Source organism: Felis catus, chromosome D1 (assembly GCF_018350175.1).
Source record: "Felis catus isolate Fca126 chromosome D1, F.catus_Fca126_mat1.0, whole genome shotgun sequence".
NCBI classification, from domain to species: domain Eukaryota; kingdom Metazoa; phylum Chordata; class Mammalia; order Carnivora; family Felidae; genus Felis; species Felis catus.
This window is the reverse complement of record NC_058377.1, coordinates 100,869,096-100,890,313: the sequence shown is the minus strand read 5'-3', so window position 1 is coordinate 100,890,313 and position 21,218 is coordinate 100,869,096. Positions and strand designations below refer to the sequence as shown.

The following is a 21,218-nucleotide window of genomic DNA, read 5'->3' as shown; positions in this document are numbered from 1 at the left end:
AGAGAGAGAGAATCCCAAGCCAACTCTGCACTGACAGTACTCTTCACAATGTGGGGCATGAACTCACAAACCATGAGAAACTGAGCTGAAATCCAGAGTTGGACACCTAACCGACTGAGCCACCCAGGTGCCCTAAATGACATCTAGATTTATATCAAAGTTTCTTAACCACCTATGGTAGATATTTTTATTATTGTCATAGAGGTAGCGATGCCTCTTTAAAGAATTGACCAAGTAATTTTATGAGTATAAAAGACAGTTGAGGGAAGAAATTGTGTTCTGCCTTACAGGTATTTTGTGGCTGTCGGAAGAGTTACATGTGTATCTATCATCGTCTTGGTCATGTTCTCAAAAGTTTAGACAAGGATATAGAAGAATGGATGGAGGAAATTGTTCATCCTTGACTGATTTCATTTTCTTGGGAATTACCAATAACCCTGGGATGAAAGCAACCCTATTTACAATGTTTCTTGTTATTTATCTCATTAATCTTTTTGCAAACCTCGGAATGATTATTCTAATTAGAATGAGTTCTCAGCTGAACACGCCAATGTACTTTTTCCTTAGCCACCTCTCTTTCTGTGACCTCTGTTATTCCACAGCTATTGGGCCCAAAATGTTGGTAGACTTTCTAGCCAAAAACACATCAATCCCTTTCGTTGGCTGTGCTCTGCAATTCTTGGTCTTCTGTACGTTTGCTGATTCCGAGTGCCTACTGCTGGCAGTGATGGCCTTTGATCGGTACAAGGCCATTAGCAACCCCTTGCTCTACACGGTCAACATGTCCAGCAGAGTGTGCTTCCTGCTCATGGCGGGGGTTTACGTGCTGGCAACGGCAGATGCTTTGATACACACGACACTAACATTCCGGTTATGTTTCTGTGGATCAAAGGAGATTAATCATTTCTTCTGTGATCTACCTCCACTCTACCTTCTTTCCTGCTCAAATACAGAGATCAATGAGTTGGCATTATTCATATTTTTTGGCTTCATTGAACTGAGTACCATTTTAGGAGTCCTTATCTCTTATTGTTATATAATCCTATCCGTCCTGAAGGTCCACTCTGCTGAGGGGAGGTTCAAAGCTTTCTCCACCTGCACCTCCCACTTAACTGCTGTTGCAACTTTCCAGGGGACCCTGCTCTTCATGTATTTCCGGCCGAGTTCTTCCTACTCTCTTGATCAAGACAAAATGACCTCCTTGTTCTACACCCTTGTGATTCCCATGTTAAACCCACTGATTTACAGCCTGAGGAACAAAGATGTGAAAGAGGCCCTGAAAAAAATAAAAATTAAAAGATGGTTTTAAATATCACATGCACACACACACACACACACACACATACTTTGTGGTTATAGTTTATATAAAATTATATTGCATAACAGAAGAGAAATAAAGTTGTCTCGAAAACTTTAATTGAATAAAATGAGTTTGTTTTGAAGCCCTATCGCAATAATATTGCAGTTCCTTATATATATCATACTTCATTATGCATCTAGATTTTGTATACGGTACTCCTTCTTTGTGGAAAACTTTTCGCACTTTTCTCATTTTGCCAGATTTTTATTTGTTCATTCTTTCATTCATTCAAACATTAATTTATTATAATTAGATTGAGTGTGTGCTTACTAAGTGAACTTGGGTATTTAAATGCTTTGTATCCCATGGCATATCCAGTAGTTTCTATACTAACGAATCTTGTAATCTACTCAAGGTAACCAACATTACCTAACTAAGCACCAAATAATTCATAACTTTCAAATTCATCATGAAGTAAAAAAACAGGGGACTTTATCCACAGAAAATGTCTAAATCTAGTATAAAAGAAAGGCTTCATTGGCTGGAGATATTGAGTCTCAAAAGATCTCAAAAGATGCAAGTTGGATCCTGGAGAAGTGAAGATAGTAGGCAGTGTATCTGACAGTTAGAGAGGTCTTGAGGTGGCCAAGTCATGACTTTTCAAAGTAAAGAAGTTGTGGTTGCCAAAACATGGATGGACCTTGAGGGCATTATGCCAAGTGAAATAAGTCAGACAGAGAAAGATAAATATTGTATGATCTCACTTGTTTGTGGAATCTAAAAAAGCTGGACTCATAAAAGCAGAGAGTAGAACAGTGGTCGCCAGGAGCTTGGGGAGTGGGCAAAATGGGGACACGTTGGTCAGATAGTACAAACTTTCTGTTATAAGCTGAATAAGCTTTGGGGGACATAGTGTGCAGTATGGTGACTACAATTAACAATACTGTATTGCATAATTGAAATTTGCTAAGAATTTGTTCTTAAACGTTCTCAACACGATATAAAGTTGGTAACTATCTAAGGCAATGAATGTGTTTATTAACGTTATAGCAATGATGATTTCACCAAGTAGACATATATCAAAACCCATATAACAATTCCCAATGTTATATGTCAATTTGAGCCAAGAAAGTGGGGGAGAAGAAAAGGAATCAAAATGGTTAAGTTATAAAGAATAGCGGAAAGGGCTTTGGGCATCATTGTGCTGTAATTATCAAAAATCAGCTCCTCTACCAATCCTCCAAGGAAATTTCCTTCCTTTCTTTTCTCTTCTCTGTCTTGGATAAATGTCTCTTTTTGTAATACATAGTAAAACCTCTCTCTTAAACACTGTTTTAATATCATTCTGTTTATGAAATAACTGCTTCTAATACGTGGTTGGGAGCATTCTTTGTCAAGAATTGAACACTTTGGGGGCACGTGGGTGGTACCTGGGAGGCTCAGTCAGTTAAGTGTCTGACTTCGGCTCAGGTCATGATCTCATGGTTCATGAGTTCAAGCCCCATTCTGGGGTCTGTGCTGGCAGCTCAGAGCCTGGAGACTGCTTCAGATTCCCTGCCTCCCTCTCTCTCTCTGTCCCTCTCCCACTCACACTGTCTCTCTCTCTCAAAAATAAATAAGCATTAAAAATTTTAAAAAAAAGGATTGAACATTTTGTTTGTATTATCCAAAGTACCTGCTTACTGTATGGGACACAAAATGGAAAAAAAAAAACAATTAAATGATAAATTAAAAACACCAGGCCACATTTTTGAATGTTTATTAGAAATTAGTAACACAATTATATAACTGTAAAGTATGTAGTCGGAATACATATATATATATATATGCAATTTATTATTATACTGTTATGTTATATATTATATTATATTATTATTATATTATATTATGTTGTATTATATTATATTTTGTTTTCTATAACTTTTAAGGAAGTACATAAAATGATTGTGGATACCAAGATAATGAGTCTGTAAACACCTACATATTAGTTACACTAGAAACAAAGAGCATTTATGTGTGTATGTTCTTGATATTGGTCTATTTGAACTTTCTCTGTTTTAATTTCTAATGACTAAAACAACTTGTTGAAATAGCATGGGAATATCCTTATATTTAAAGAACCATATCAGACCCAAAGACACTCTTAATTTTCCATTACAATTGTTGAAGCTAAAAACCACTGAATTTCTTAGATTTTGTAGCTGCTACTTTTAAATAGTTTTGTGAGCAAACATTTTAGAGTGGAAGAAACAATTCCTCTCCTTTTTCAGAGGGCATTTGTGAAACCCTGTGACCTGTCACTGGGTGTCATGCTGGAAAAGAAAAACTGTGAAGAAATTTATTTATTAATAAAAGGTTTGAAAGGTTTTCATCTGTACCATATTTTCTCAATGAACACAGGCACTTTTAAAATTAAGAGCAGCAGCATGGAAGAAAACATTGCTTAAAATATTTAAGTCCAAAAAAAGAGAGTGTGAGTGGATTGCTACTTAAAACTAGAGAATTTTAATATGCAATCTGATTAACCAGCATTGCTCCCTTAGGACAGCCACCATATTTTCCAGTATCTGAAGACTGATTTGATCTACATATTAACTGTTTTTTCAGATCTAGGCGGTGTGAACGAAGAAATAGGAACTTCTACACCCCAGAAATGGAATTCCAAAAATAGAATTGACTGACTCAACTAATTTTGGGTTACTTCTCCCTAAATTTGAAGCCAGGTAGATAATACCAATTTCAGAGGGTCAAGTACTTGTCAGTGTGACCCTTTTCAGTGGCCAGTTACGCAAATTCAGAATTTCCTAGACACTTCAGAGAGTGGATATCCAACTTCATTGGTAATCAAGAAAATAAAAATGAATATGTAAATGTAGTATATTCTGATTCACATATAGAACAGCAAAATATGTAAACAATTGAAATGCCAAGTATTGATGACGATATGGAACAATCGTAGCTCTTACACACTGACAGTAGAAAGCAGAATTGGCATTTTACTTTGCAAAACCGTATGTTTATGTCTGCTCGTGCTGGCCATATAAATGTCTTATGACCTAAAAACTCTATTCCCAGATTTATGCTGAGGTGAAATGAGTGAGTATGTCTGCCCAAGACATGTGTGCAAATATTCCTCATTGCATTATTATCATTAGCATCAAACTGAAAACAACTTAGATCAACACAACAGGACAAGAGTTAACAAAATTTTTTCCTAAAGTGTTAAATGCGGCATATTTTAGGGTTTGCAGGCCATAAATTCTTAGTCACAGTCCCTTAGGATTGTCCGTGTATTGCCAAAACAATCCTCGACCGTATATAAATAGGAAGTGTCTCACGTCCAAACATACTTTGCGCTATAGTTTGACTGTTGCTCTAGAGGAGATAAATTATTTCATGACATGTTAGCACACTGGAAAACGACACAGCAGGAAGTGAACTCACTGCTTCCATGTGCAACAACACGGAGAAATTTCACAAACATACTGCTCCGCGAAATGAGCAAGGTAAAAAAAAAAAAAACGTGTAAAAGCTGTGTATACTTTAAGAACTTAAAACTAACCTAGCTTGCTAGACGTCACCTTGCGGTGGTTCTCCGGACGATTTCTACAGACGCTAGTAACGTTCTCCTTTGGAGTGAAGGAAATTTTTGTTTCTGAAAATGACTGCAGTATACATCCTGAGAAAGTTTCTATAAATAGATTATACTCTAAATATATTTCCCAAACAGATAGTGTATTTTCTACCGTATCGTAAGCAACCTCAGGGTTGCTTAACCTAGGTTAACAACCTAGGTTGTTTAACCTAACAGTTCCTTGTACACAGTATGTGTTCTTAATATATCTGCAAAATTGATGCAGTGCCCGCATGTCATAGAATATCTTAGTACACATTCTTCACGTTATTAAAAATTCTGACTTGCTTGCAGAACAACGCCTTTATCCACCTGCAGGAACTTCTAGTCTTTCCTCCAGCATCAGGGAAACTCAGTGTACTTTGGTACCATCATCATGCCAGGAACCCTTTGTCATAATACTCAATGTGACAGGATGGACAACTATTTTCTGAAGAAGGTGACCTTTTAGGTAGATGGTTGCCTACCTCCTACTGCTTGAGTATCACCAAGGTGATCCAGAAACCCCTAATTATACATAAATTTTTCTCGCTTGCCTATAATTGAAGTATAGAATTTCTCCTAAAAACATTCTTTTTTCAGTTATTTATAACTCTTTCTCTTTTTTTAAGTTTTTATGCTTTATTTTATATTAGAGAGAGAGAGAAAAAATGGGGGGAGGGGCAGAGAGAGAGGGAGGCACAGAGTCTGAAGCAGGATCCAGGCTCTGAGATGTCAGCACAGAGCCCGATGTGGGGCTCAAACCCATGAACCGTGAGAACATGACCTGAGCTGAAGTGGGACGCTGAACTGACTGAGCCACCCAGGCACCCCTGTAACTCTATTCTTTTAAAAACAATTTAACCAGTTGTTTTTAAGTTTATTTATTTTGAGAGAGACAGAGAGAGAGTGAGGGAGGGGCAGAAAGAGAAGGAGAGAGAGAATCCTAAGCAGACTCAACACTGGCAGCACAGAGCCCAACACAGGGCTGGAACTCACCACAGGGGAGATCGTGACCTGAGCCGAAATCAAGAGTCAGATGCTTAACCAACTGAGCCACCAGGTGTCCCTTTATAACTCCATTTTTAAGAAAACCAAGATCCATTAGGGTACCTAAGTTATAATAATAATGTGGCTATACAAGCTCAGATTTAAATCATGGGAAGGAGGAGAGTCAAGGGAAGTCAGTTTACATGGTCTTGAGGAGAAACCCTGTTTTAGAGGCTAAAGTTAGGTCCTGGTTGAACAAAATGGAACCTGTGGGATTTTCACATCCCTCTACACAGGGGAGCATCTGAGGAAACAATTAATTCGAAAAGAATCAGAAGAAAGGACTGAAGACAATTCCACATCCTCTGAATAAGTACCAAGGAAGTAAACAATAGCAGAAAATGTCTTGGGTAACAAAATGAATCTGTTTCTTAATTTTAACTGGTGGGCAATTAGTAGCAATTAGTTACATGGTTTGAGCCTTGCCTCAACAGTATCTCCCACACGAATACTTTTGTTACCTCAGTACTGGGACCATCACACAAAGAATGACAAAGGAATATATGAAAGTATCAAAAATTGTCACTGAGAATCATTTTTCCCAAATTTAAAAGTATACTAATTTCATTGTGGAGAGTTCTAGCTTTATAGAAAGCAAGAAACAAAAACAATACACTAATAAGAGAAAAAAAAAAAGCGGAAGAAATCCTGTGCTCCTGCTAAGTCCCAGATAAAGTTTCTGATTAAACAGGAAAGTACCGGACTACTCAAGAGCATAAGCTAGTATATGCCTAACACATCTTAGTTTCTTTCCTCCTCAAGTTTTGCATTTACTGGTTTAGGAGCAATTAAATGAACTGCATTAAAGCTCAGAAAATACAGCTGATGTGCGTGATTATTATTCATTATCTGGAGACATTTATCAACAGTAGATATTCAATGAATGCATAGCAAGCTGTGATATTTAGGTGTCCTGTCTTGATTAGCATGCTGTAAAATGCCACTCAGAACATGGCCACTAAAGAGAGCATCCCCTGCGGCTACCACACTGCACAAATTCAGAGGCCACTGATTTTCTTATTATGTATTTACTCTCTGGAATCCTGCAATGCAGCCACCTTCCACATTACTTTCTCATCACACCAATGTCAGCGATGTTCAAGAGTTCAGCTTAATATATATTACAGACCACGCTTCCATCTGGTGACCCTCCTTATATGCTGCCTTCAGCCATCAATCACACAGGCTGGAATCCTGCTGCATTAGAGAACCAACTTAGAGGAACTTGAAGTTGCTTAGAATCCTGGAAATCTGTCATCCCCGGTTTTGTTCATTTCCAAATGAGACTTTAGGGTAAACACACTTGAGCATTCCCTGAGATTAGCCATGAGAATTATTTCTGGAGAGAGATTTATTTCATGATGCTGTCATCAGGAATCTATCGAGAGCGAGGGTATTGCATCCAGAAAAGCCTAGTATCTGTGAGACTCCAGATGCCCATGTCTGCATCCATATGAGAAGGTTGTTAATAACCAGTTAGAATACATAAGATAGCATATTAAATATGTGATATTTTATAGTAGTGAAAGACGTAATATATGACAACATGGTCTTTCTTCCCTTAAGTCCATTTTGAAGGATTTCCATATAGAAACACAGCATCTGATGAATTATGGATGCACACTTTTATTTATCTCAAGTTATTTATGATATAAAAAATTGCATATTATATGGAAGGGAAAATTTTCCTTACTTCTCTCCCACGTTCTCTGGTCGGTCTAATAATTAAATCCACACAAAACAGACTAACAGGAGAAAAATGTGTAATTTCATATGCTCGGAGCTCATAGAAATACAAGACTCAGTGACCAAAGCAGGCAGCTTTTATACATTCTACACAAAGGAAGAATACAGCGTGAAGAACTGGAAAGTCAAAGAAGTTTGGGCTTCGGGGAGCAAATTAGTAAGGAAGTAATAAAGGTTTCTTTATACAGCCCTTTCTATTCTGACTTTTTCTGGTGATAAAGATGTCTCTGTCCCTTCTGATACAGGGAAGGCACTTTTCACCTGGGACATTTAGTCTCTTCTTTCGGGGGGAAAAAGAGAGTCAGTGTGTCCTTCTTGCATCTAAGAAAAATATCACTAGTTCAGTTCTAGATAATAATATATTGCTGTGGTTTTCTTATTTATATTTAATTTTCCCTTAATTTAATTTAATTTTCCCTAAATTTAATTTAAATTTAATGTAATTTTTTCATAAAAATAAAAATGTTCCCCTCTGGTAAACAAAATTGTGTCATTTATTGTGGAGACAAATCTTAATTAACTACACATTGTTACCACATAGTGAATCAGGACAGACTTTAGAGATGTTAAGTCCTAAGGGCTATCGAACAAAAATGGTATATTCTCTTCTTACTCAGTTTCAGAAAGAAATAGCACATTATCAGTCATTTTTGTTCAGGTTGACTTTTCTCCAGTTAAACACAGATCCATATTCTTTTTATGATAGACAGGAACTCAGAATAAGGGTTTCATGGTGATGCTGTATGTATTTAATGCATATTTATAAGTTTTAAAAGCAACCCCCATCTGTTAAATATGGCCAAAAAATATTTTTGACTTGAATTCAGATATATACATACATATATATATATATATATAGAGAGAGAGAGAGAGAGAGAGAGGAAAAGAGGGAGAGATATTTATATATCTATCTATATCTATCTATATGTGTCTATCATCTGTCTACATTATCTATCTATGTATCATCTCTCTATCATCTATCTATCTCCCTGTGTGGGTGAGAGAGAGTGATAGAAATGACTATAAAAAGGCTATACCTACCAATCATTAAGCAGCATAGAAAGAATATCCTAACAGTTTCATACATAAACCACATACCATATTCTTTCTTGCTATTTATCTATTTCATCTGTCTCTGCTCTAGCTTCTGAAAATAAAAGCACTGAATCCACTTATTGAGACGCCATATATACAGCATATATTTGAAGGACCACGTAAGACTCAAAGACACTCTTAATTAATCATTTCCATTGTAGAAGTTAAAACCAGTGAATGTCTTCAATTTTTTAGCTGCGATTGCAAAATGCCTTTGTATGAAAACATTTCACAATGGAAGTAAAGCCCAAGGAGATTCTCAGGTTTTCAAAGGAGCATTTATAGGATGCTGTGACTTCTCACAAAGTATCATGCTGAAAAAATATCTATGGAGAATTTTGTTTTATTTTTTATAAAGCGCTTCAAGGGTTTCCACCTGTATGATCTTTTTCCATTTAACACATACTTTTATGGAGCTCTTACTTATAAGTAGCAGCACAGTAGAAAATATTGTTTGAAATAAAGTGTTCAAAAAGAATGGGTTGTCACTGGATTACTACTAATTTAGAGTATGTAAACCTATAATCAGATTAACCCATCTCTCTCCCTTATGTCAGCTATATATTATAGCATCTAAAGGCTGATTGATCTACATATTGGCTGTTTTATCAGATCGAGTGGTTTTTAACTAAAGAATAAGACATTTTAATCCCTAAAAATGGAATTACAAAAATAGAATTGACAGATTAAATTAATCGTGGGCCTCCTATGTCTGAATATATGAAATTGAACAACACATTCTGGAAAATATTTTTTAAGGAATCGTGACTCAAATAGAAGCTTGGGCAGATGGCCTATAATGACTATCTTGGCATTTTTACATAAATAGGAAACACCACATTAAAAGGCTTTATATATTCTAGCCTGTCTACTTCAACCCTCATTTTAGTCTCTCTACATCATATCCTTCTCACACATTCCCAAAGACTAAAGGCAAATAGCTGCTTCCAAATGCAGTATTATCAGGGCCAAGGGGAAGTCTTTAAATATGGTGACATAAGAGGCTCAACACCCTGCTTCCCACGGACACACCAAATGCATAGCTACACATGGTACAATTCCTTCTGAAAGAAACCAAGAAACTAGCTAAATGACTCCTGCACATCAGAAAATTAGCAAAAACAAATACAATTGTGGGTCTTTTGTAAAAATGAAGTGGTACAACACAAATGTACTTTTTTTTCCGAATTTTTATTTAAATTCTAGGTAGGGAACGCATAGTGTAATATTGGCTGCAGGAGTAGAATTGAGTGATTCATCACTTACAGACAACACCCACTGCAAAACACAACAAGTGCCTTCCTTCATACCCACCACCCATTTAGGTCATTCCCTGCCCCCCACCTCCCTCCATCAACCCTTGGTTTGTTCTCTATAGTTAAGAGTATCTTATGGTTTGCTTCCCTCTCTCTCTTTCTCCCTTCCCCTATGTTCATCTGTTTTGTTTCTTAAATTCCACATATGAGTGAAATCATACAGTATTTTGTCTTTCTCTGATGACTTATTTCACTTAGCTTCATACTCTCTAGATCCATCCACATTATTGCAAAGGACAAGATTTCATTCTTTTTGATGGCTGAGTAATATTACATTGTGTGTGTGTGTGTGTGTGTGTGTGTGTGTGTGTGTGTGTGTGTGTTCACCACACCTTCTTTGCCCATTCATTAGTTGATGGACATTTGGGTTCTTTCTATAATTTGCTTATTATTGATGATGCTGCTATAAACATTGGGGTCATATAGCCCTTTGAATAAGTATTTTTGTATCTTTTGGGTAAATACTTAGTCGTGCATTTGCTGGGTCATAGAGTATTTTTATTTTTAACTTTTTTGAAGAACTTCCATACTGTTTTCCACAGCAGCTGCACCAGTTTGCATTCCCACCAACAGTGTAAAAGGGATTGCTTTTCTTCACATCCTCACCAACATCTGCTGTTTCCTGTGTTCATTTTAGCCAACCTGACAGGTTCATTTTAGCATCTGACAGGTGCTATCTCATTGAGGTTTTGATTTGTGTCTCCCTGAGGATGAGTAATGTTGAGTATCTTTTCATGTGTCTGCTACCCATCTGGATGTCTTCTTTAGAAAAATGTTGTCTATATGTCTTCTGCCCATTTCTTAACTGGTTTATTTATATTTTGGATGCTGAGTTTGATAAGTTCTTTATAGATTTTAGATACTTATCTCATGCAAAGTTTCAGAAAGCAGGAGAAAACTCCACAATATTACATGTCAATTGTATCTCAGTAAAACTAGGAAATCATACCCTCTTTGAAATACATAAATGAAAACACAAACACACACAATACACACACACATATATATAAGTATAAATGGGATTAATTTACGTACATTTTAATTTTATTTTCATAGTGGATAATTTTTCCCCTCATTACTTCATTCCACACATCGATCTCAAGTATGCTACATCTTTTTTTTTCTTATTTTCTCATCATGGTCATTCATTAGTGACTATATGATCATCATTTGCTTTCCAGAAAATAGTGTATAATACTGTAAAATTCATTGCATGTTAAATTTCCCAATTAACTGTAGTCTTTTGCAAATACTTCTACACCAATACAAAGGGCACCGATGTATTCCTTTTAATGATTTTATAATGTTCTTAATATATTTATTCCCCTATTTGTGAACGTCTCTTTGTTTCTAGTTTTGACTACTATTAACTTCATTAAAATAATTACATTTGTAAAAAGTATACACCGCTTAAAAGTTGGTCCCAGAATGACAATTATTTTTTCCATACTGTATTCATCAAAGCAGTCAAAGTCCAGCCCAATTTAATAGGAAAGGGTAAAGATATCATGTGTCCATGATATCAAATATCAAAGAGTTTGAAATCATCTTTAATTAAACATGACTACCATCAATCAGTTGTAGAATCTTGAAAATTCTCATTTTCTCATTTTTTATTAGTTTTTCATATATTCAAATTAAATACATAAGTGTGTGTGAATGAATTTTTCTTATACTTGCAAGTACACACAGAACAAAATGAACTAATCGAAAAGATAGTTGAGGGGCACCTGGGTGGCTCAGTTGGTTGGGTGTCTGACTTCAGCTCAGGTCATGATCTCACGGTTCATGAGTTTGAGTCATGCATCAGGATCTGTGCTTACAGCTCATACCCTGGAGCCTGCTTCAGATTCTGTGTCTCCCCCTCTCTCTGCCCCTCCCCTGCTCATGCTCTATCTCTCAAAAATAAATAAACAATTTTTTTAAAGGAGGGCACTGGTGATGAGCACTGGGTGTTTTATGTAATTGACGAATCACTGGATTCTACTCCTGAAACCAATATTGCATTGTATATTAACCAACTAGAATTTAAAAGAAAATTTGAAAATAAAAAAGGAACAAATAGAATCTTGTTTTTTCCTAAACCTTTTTCATGCACACATGTACTTATGATCTGTATTAGCTGAAACAATCCAAAAGAGCCTCTTTATTCCAACTATTTATCATCCACCAGCCTATCTGCTTAAAATACTTAAGAACAAAGTTTCAGTTTGTACAAGTGCTGGTGCTAGGGCTGCAGGATATACACAAATTAGCTGATTGCAGTTGTTATTATGAAAGAGCTTATAAGGTAGTCAAAGATACATATCTGAATAAAATAAAGATAGTGCAAGAAACAGTAGGCTATGTATAGTGGATGTGATGGTCATAAAATACTTTTTAAGCGTATATATGTCATAGACTCTAAGTCTAAAGTTCTTTCTTGGCCAGTAAGAAAGCAGATGCAGGATTAAAATGCGAGAGATGGCCAATGTCTAGAAAAAGACAAGATCTCCAAATAAGCGTCCTTGTCCTGTTTTTATTAGGATCAGCAGGCTTATAAACATGGTGATGGACGTGCACAAAGAGACAATGAAACTGTGAACATTAACTCATGGATGTGAAGGAAAGGGGGGTCTTGAAGACATTCGGGGTTAGGGGTTTGGGTTAATACAAAACAAAATCCTGGCACTGGCAGCTGGGCAGAAGGTTGTCTACAGCAGACATGAGGCACCACCTCTGTTTATCTTAGCCAGCCTAGGGGATGAGACAGATAGAGTGAGTAACTTCAGGGTCAACAAGGCACCTTTTCTTTTGCTAATCAGCTCCACTCTGGGCAGCTTCACCTGCAGGGCAGCAGCAGTCTATAGCCCTATTTACCTGTTTACCTAACTTGGTCCTTCCCTCCTGTGAAAGCAGCTTTCTGCTATACTACTAAGTTGAGGGACGCTTTCGCCCTGACTACCTAATCTTGCTTACCTCATATACCATTGTATTGGGGGCCTTTGCCCCCCCCCCTTCACTATTCTGGAAGCCTTTGACCCCCCAACTCTATTCTGGAGGCCGTCGCCTCCCTTCTTTATCCTTATTCCCCTAATCTTGTTTACCTAAACTTGGGTGTGAGCATCCTATGGCTTTGTAATTCTTTGTGCCTTTTTAATGCACTGGTTCAAGCCCAGGGAATTCCTAAACTTGTTCCTCACATATTTATTTATTTTGAAGGAGAGAGTGCGAACAGCAGGGGAAGGGCACAGAGAAAGGGAAAGAGAGAGAATCCCAAGCAGGCTCCACACCAGCAGCATGGAGGCCAATATGGGGCTTGAACCCATGAATCATGTAATCATGACCTCAGCCAAAACCAGGAGTCAGACACTTAACTGACTGACACACCCAGACACCCTTAGTCATAAAGTAATTCAAACTTATTAATTTAGTATATTTAATGGAATAGATAGTAACTAACAAAGTAATTAAGTAGGAGGCCTATTTGAGTTTCATTAGAAGTCCGATCTGATTGGAGGAAGATGGTATAGACTCAAGGTAACAACGAATCATACTATAAAAATCATTTTACCCTCCTAACGATGACCCATTTGGTGCAAGAGCAAAGAATTTAAATTCAGCCTTTGTGGAAATTGTTGCAACATTCACGGGAGAAAATACAGAACTAGATATCTAATTGGATGCTTCTGTATAATATAGAAGCATGAGCACAGAGGCCTGAGATATTTAAATCCCAAATGACACTGAGTAAAAATAAAATACAATCTGTCTGCAGCATTCAGCTATCAGGGGCCAGCACAGAAAGGCTTGCCCATCACAGGTAGTTTCTGAGTCACTAAATTTAAATAATCAACAACAAAAAAAAAGTTTATATTTGGAAAAATGAGGAATCAAATATTTTTAAAAGTGTAAATGATTATTTTACTCATTTCCTTTGGTTAATAATTTGCAATCAAATGGCAAAAAGAAGAGGTATTTCTCATTTAAGTAGGGTGAATCCATTCATTTTGAGTAGCAAATAAACAGTTTTACTTATTTGTATCATAATCAAAATTTATATAGATATGAGATTTTTTACTCACTGTGAAAGGGTACATGCAAACTTAAGATTTTTTTCTACTTTTTTTTACCAGTAATAGTTGAGATATCACTACACAAATACTAATTTGTGTAAATTGAACCCATATGAACCACATATGATATTTACTGAAATCTAAAAGAAAATCAGTTATCATCCATATTTCAGTTTTCATATATTAGTAGAAAGACAGGTACATGCATACACACACACACACACACGGAAGCCTATAAATCAAAGGTATGTTTATTACTCTTGTTTTCCTCTTTATTTTTAACAATCAAGTCAATTTTAAAATCCAGAGATGGAAATGTATGTGTTAAATTCTGCTGTATCCACCTGTTTTTAATATTCTTTTTTTACTGGTCAAGATAAATGTCTTTTGGCATGAGACCACTCTTGCATGTAAGTAATATAAACGTGGCAAAGTAGTAATATATAACTAGAGAAAGGTTTATTAAGATATATCTAATGTCTCAGTAAATACTAAAAACAATGTGGGTGGAAATAGTCACAAACATATTGTTCATTATTCTTAAATCAGAGATACGTTCATTGTTTCAAACTCAAGTCTTAAATCATGGTTTCTTTTTTCTAAATGTTTATTATTTATTTTGAGAGACAGAGAGTGCGCACAGGCTCGTGAATGAGGGAGAGGCAGAGAGAGAGAGTGAAAGAGAGAAACCCAAGCAATCTCCACTCTCTCCCTATAGAGCCCAACTCTGTGCTCAATCTCAAGACCATGAGATCCTGACCTGAGCGAAAATCAAGAGTCCTATGCTCAACCCACTTAGCCACCTAGATGTCCCAAACAAATTATGATTCTTAAATAATTCAATAAATGTAATCATTTTATGGTCAATTAGGTATTTGGATTTTTAAATTTTTTTTAAATATATATATATATATATATATATATATATATATATATATATATATTTATTTATTTTTGAGAGACAGAGTGTGATCAGGGGAAGGGCATAAAAAAGGGGGAGACACAGAATCCAAAGCAGAATCCAGGCTCTGAGCTGTCAACACAAAGCCCGATGTGAGACTCAAACTCACAAACTTTGAGACCATGACCTGAGCCAAAGTCAGGCACTTAACCGACTGAGCCACCCAGGCACCCCAATGAGATATTTATTTTTAAAACACAAGAATTCATATTCCAACTTTGTTTTTAATTGAGGTATTACTTGTGTATTCTATTTGATCTGTACTGACTACTGATATAAAGCAACGAAAGTGCACATAAATCATATATCTTATGGACGATACCTAAATTTACAATCAAACTTTCTCTAAATTCTATACCCAAACACTTTAACTTCTGCCAGCAACATAACCATGAAACTTGTCGGGACTACTGTCTCAAGATTAAGACCGTAAAGAACATAATGTGTTGAAATAAATCCTTTGTGATTTACAGATGGTATTTTTCTGAGTGTTAAAACTTTTTTTTTGAGTGTTTATTTTTCTGAGTGTTAAAACTGAGAGTTAAAACTTTGTTCTACCACTTCTTGATCATTTCTGTAGCATTTTGGAAGAATAAAGAAGAATGGATGGAAAAAAAATTGCTCTTCTGTGAATGAATTCCTTCTCCTGGGAATTAGCAATTACCCTGGAATTAAAGTGACCCTATTTATCACATTTCTAGTTGCTTATCTCATCATTCTGGTTGCAATCCTTGGGATGATCATTTTAATCAGAATGGATTCCCAGCTTCACACACCAGTGTATTTCTTCCTCAGCTACCTCTCCTTCTGTTATTCTACAGCAATTGGACCCCAGATGCTGGTAGGCCTCACTGCAAAGAACAAGTCAATTTCCTTCTATGGCTGTTCTCTGCAATTCTGGATCTTCTGCACCTTTGTAGATTCTGAGTGTCTACGGTTGGCAGTGATGGCCTTTGATCGCTACAAGGTCATTAGCAACCCCTTGCTCTACACGACCAACACGTCCAGCAGAGTGTGCTTTCTGCTCATGGCTGGGGTTTACATGATGGGAATTGTGGATGCTTCTGTAAATACAATATTAATATTTCACTTATGTTTCTGTGAGTCAAATGTGATCAACGACTTCTTCTGTGATGTCCCACCTCTCCTTTTGTTATCTTGCTCAGATACACAAGTTAATGAGTTAGTGATATTCACCATTTTTGGCTTCACTGAGCTGATTACCCTTTCAGGGCTCTTTGTGTCTTACTGTTATATCATCCTGGCAGTGATAAAGATCCGCTCTGCTGAGGGGAGGTTCAAAGCTTTCTCCACCTGCACCTCCCACTTAACTGCTGTTGCAACTTTCCAGGGGACCCTGCTCTTTATGTATTTCCGGCCAAGTTCTTCCTACTCTTCCTACTCTGATCAAGACAAAATGACCTCCTTGTTTTATACCCTTGTGATTCCCATGTTAAATCCTATGATTTACAGCCTCCGGAACAAAGATGTGAACAAAGCTCTGAAAAAAAATTAAAAATAGACGGTGGTTTCATTGAAAACTTATATGTATGCATTTTTTTTCTCACAATCTTACACTATAAATCATGGAAATCGGAATTGTTTTGGCTATAATCGTGTGATTTAATAAGTATTTATAACATGTCCCAGCCATGCCAAAATGTGTCATTCCCTAAATACTCCAAGCTTCATTTTATACCTTGAATTTATGTTGGTACTCCTTATTTGTGTGAAATTTTCAGATCCCGAGTTTGCCAAATTTTTGTCTTCAGTCTTTCATTTGTGTATGAATTTAATTTTCTAAATGCTATTGAGTATTTTCTAAGTACCTTTATGTGCTTTGAATTTCATGGTGAATCCAGCAGTTTATTTACTAATAAATCTCATTGCCTATTGGAAGTTACAATTTTAATTAACACTCAGATTATTTAGAAAACCATAATTACCCATAATGTAAAAAAAAAGAAAGAAAGAAATGCTAAACACTATAAAACCAAAGTACATTTTTCAAATACAGTGAAGGAAATTGTTGTTTGAGATGACTTCAAATCCACTTGTTTATAACAAAATAAAATTGTTTTTGAGAGTAAAGTTGTTTTGATATAAAGATATCAAAAGGATATAAGGATATAAGGATGAAATAGGTTTTTCAGGATTTTGTTATCTCATATGTTTTTACTGATAATAACTCAGTAGCTCAGCTGATGAAGGGCCCCCCTGGGAGCTTATTAATAAACACACATGAAGAATCAACTATGGCAAAGGAGTACTTAGACTCTAAATATTGATTCTTGTGAGGACCACCTAAGAGTGTTCTGTCTGAGCAAGGCTACAATATATATCTCTGTGTGTATTGCAGCATTATTTACAATAACCAAGGCATGCAAGCAAGCCGGTGTCCATTAATAAATGAATGGATAAAGAAGGTGTGGTGTATATATACAATGAAATATTATTCAGCTGTAAACTAGAATGAGATCTTGCCACCTGCAGTAACATGGACAGACATAGAGGACGTTATGCTAAGTGAAGTCACTCAGACAGGGAAAGACAAATACCGTATGATTTCATGTATATATGGAATCTCAAAAAGCAAGTGAATAAACAGGCAATCAAAAGGCAGAAAAGAAACTCATAAATGCAGAGTTTTGTTGTTTGCCAGAGGGGAAGTGGGGGCGGGGGAGGTGTGCAAAATTGGTGAAGGGGATTAAGAGGTGCACACTTGCAGTTATAAATAAGTCACAGGGAGGAAAAAATACAGCGTAGGTGATACAGCCATTCATATTGTAGTAACAGTATCGGCAACAGATGATGACTACACTTAGTGCGAGCACTGAGTAATGCACAGTGTAGTCACATGACTGCTGCACACCTGAGCCTGATATAACATTGCACATCAACTATACTCAATAGTAAATTTTTTTAAATTAAATTTAATTAAAATAATATCTCTCCAATGACCTCGGGTCAATAAGCTCCTGCCTGGTAACGGTGACTCTTCCACTGTCGGTGGCAAAAGCCAATAGCCAGGTAGCAGCAGCCTGTGCAGAAAATCATCCTGCCCATGATGCTCATGATGAGTGATTCTGTCATTCCCTAGCAACGTGCTCTAGCAACAGGGACTGTTACTTTTGCACTGGCAACCGGACGTCGGCTCAGGATTGGCTGAATCGTCTCTCCTGAGTACCAGCTCCCCTAAAGGTGCACTTCGACTACATTTGAACTCCATTCCTTTCATCTCTCCCTGCCTGGAGCACTAGTGTGATTAGTCCATCATTCACTGGAGTATATTATCCTTTATTGGCTTATTTGGAGACATTATCATGTATGCTATTGCCTAGTGAAACTCCCACCGTGAACCTACATTAAATACATTGCTGGCAAAGACAAACCAGTCTCTGAGCATTAATTTGCTTCCCAAAGCGAAACAGAAGTTGAAAAGTAATTCTTGCAAATTCAGACAATTAGTCTGGGATCTAAAAGATAAGTAGGAATTCGCTGAGAGATGAACTAGGTAGAGAAAGCATTCTATGCAGATAGATCAGCAACTAGAGGGTCCCCAGGGGGACAGGACCACGTCATTTCTGTGGAATTTAAAGAAAACCAGTAAGGCTGGGCTGTAGTGCTACCATTCACAACTCAGTCACTTCCTCTAGGGGCTTTTCTTCCCTCTAGCACTCGCTAAGCTTGGGTCCCACACCACCCTGAGCCTGGGAACTTTGTTGAATCTACTCTGTTTCCTAAATCGTTACCTTCAAGGTGGGGTAATGAATACTCAGAGTTTAAGGACTGGGTATTTTCATCTCTTTACTCAAGCCCTGCTATAGCATCTGGGTAAAGAAAAAATGAAAAAAACATTCAATAACAATTAACTTTTTGGATGTTTATTCATGGGAAGTAAAAGAAAAAATTGCTGAGGTCAAGTATGTGCCTTAAGTACATTTTTGTATCATATACGTAAGCACGTAAAGTAGTTGTGGATGCTAAACGTAAGGGAAGCTTAAAGGCATATAAGTTACTTGGGAAAATAATTAAACCAAAGAACTCTCATCTGGGCGTTCACAAGGTATTTGACAACTTAATTTGGTTCTGCTCCAGTTTGTGCATGATCACATTGAGACAGGGAATTGGAAGGGACCCCGTGAGAGAAAAAGCTGCTTCTTTACCGCTTCCATTCTTGCAAGCACCTGCACCCCACCCCATCTACACATGCCTTGTAATGTAAATAACATATGTCCTCCTTGTAAGGGACAAAGATATAATGATCTATTTGGAAGCTTCCAGCATAGTAGATTATATCTATGGAAAGACTGAGCAGAGCCATCATATGCCTACTCCAGGCCACTGGAGTTCTCTTGAGACCCAGACGCCTGGTTTCAGGGAATGAGTGATTTCTGAAAAAAACCTGGACCCTATCTTTGTTCTTACCAGCTTCTGGATGCCTGAGAAGACACGTGCAGCAGACCACAACTGCCAATAAAAACTCCAGACCCCAAGCGAAGATGAGACTCCCTCTTTTCCTTTCCAAGTGCCCTGGGTGTTCCATCGGTATCTATATATATCTTCAATAAACACTGCTTTCACTTCCTGCTGGCTCAGGTTTGATTGCTTTTCTATGTAAAGCCAAGGACCCTCTTAGCTGATCTCCTGGGACTCCCTTCTGGTTCTGGATGTGACCTGCCTGTACCACAATCACTTAAGTATCACGTTTAGTAAGCAGGGACAAGGGCATGCACTTGAAGGACCAGACGAGAATCAGGGCACTCTTAAATGTCTGCTACAATTACATAAACTAAAAGTCACTCAATGGCTAGGACTACCTAGGTGCCATTGTAGAAGGCTTTGGTGAAAACACTTCAGATTTCCAGTAAAAACCAAGTAGGACAATGAGGCTCCTCTCTTGTCCAGGGTGATATTCTTTCTGACATTCTGAGACATGGTACAGGAAGGTATAGAGGTAAAAAAAAATACATAACTAAATAAAACAAGGGGGGGGGATGCTTCCTTTAGTCAAAATATCTCCTCAATTAGACAATGCTATTCAGACATTTTACCTATCAGTTAGGTTCTTTCATGAAATACAGCATGGCAGGAGTGTAATTTAATCAGAACAAAGCCCAGACACAGATGGGTGTCAATCTTAGAAGCACAAAGATACCATCTACCAACACATTGCCCCTTCATAGGACAACTGTAATGTATTAAAGCTCGGATTTGATCTACATATTGGCTCCTATAAGCCAATCTAAATCTGATGTGTGAACTAAAAAGAAGGAGATGTAGGGCACCTGAGTGGCTCAGTTGGTTAAGAATCTGACTTCGGCTCAGGTCATTATCTCACAGTTTGTGAGTTTGAGCCCCTCATCGGGTTCTCTGCTGTCGGTGCAGAGCCCCGTTCAGATCCTCTGTGTCCCTCTCTGCCGCTTCCCTATGTATACTCTCTGTCTTTCTCAATAATAAAATAAACATTTAAAAAAGAAGCAAACGTTAATTCCATTAAATGAGGCACTGTAAGCTCAATAAACGAGTGTCTAAAAATAGAATCAACTGATCTATAAAATTTGCAAAATCCCTGTGCCTAAATCTGTGAGAGTGGGAGACGTGTAACTGCTTCACGGAAACTGGGGAATTCAAGAGTGAACGAGGGCTAATAGGCTGCCAAAGATTTCTGTCTTGATTGTCCACAGAAAATCAGAGAAAGTTAGCATCAAAATATTTTATGTTAACTTCTGTAATCCAATCCTCACCATTTCCTTTACCATCTATATCTGTAACTCACATGCTTCTCAGAGCATACCGGCCACCTGTTGGCAGGAAATGTAACTGTCCCAGTAAGACATTATCAATGTCTGCATGTGATGAGCCAATAACACATGTCCATTCCTTCATCTCAGTTCCTTATTTCTGCACAGGCACTGGCATCTTTAAACATAAGCAGATTAATGTGTATGTGTAATTACACAAGCAATTATTTCTATATTGTGAAAAGCTTGGCAAAATTTGCTAAATGGTGTACTGCTTCTCACTACTTTGCTAAGTGCCTTTAGAGGCAGCAAATTTAACCTAGTTTGATATCCTCCCT

General features: G+C 37.1%; 2 protein-coding genes across 2 annotated transcripts; both read left to right on the top strand.

Moving 5' to 3' along the window:
• Positions 1-376: 376 nt before the first annotated feature.
• On the top strand, positions 377-1,309 carry LOC101098824 (olfactory receptor 5W2-like). Its single transcript, XM_011286835.3, has one exon. It carries the CDS (start codon positions 377-379, stop codon positions 1,307-1,309), a length of 933 nt encoding a protein of 310 aa, XP_011285137.2.
• Positions 1,310-7,722: 6,413 nt separating this feature from the next.
• LOC101080999 (olfactory receptor-like protein OLF2) lies at positions 7,723-16,674 on the top strand. Its single transcript, XM_045038103.1, is given in 3 exon segments — positions 7,723-7,866; positions 15,717-16,640; positions 16,642-16,674. Coding segments are annotated over 3 exon segments (1,101 nt in total).
• Positions 16,675-21,218: the final 4,544 nt, after the last annotated feature.

What these genes read in the sequence shown, in the direction of transcription:
- LOC101098824 (XM_011286835.3), top strand. Translation starts at nt 377, where the DNA reads ATGGATGGAGGAAATTGTTCATCCTTGACTGATTTCATTTTCTTGGGA.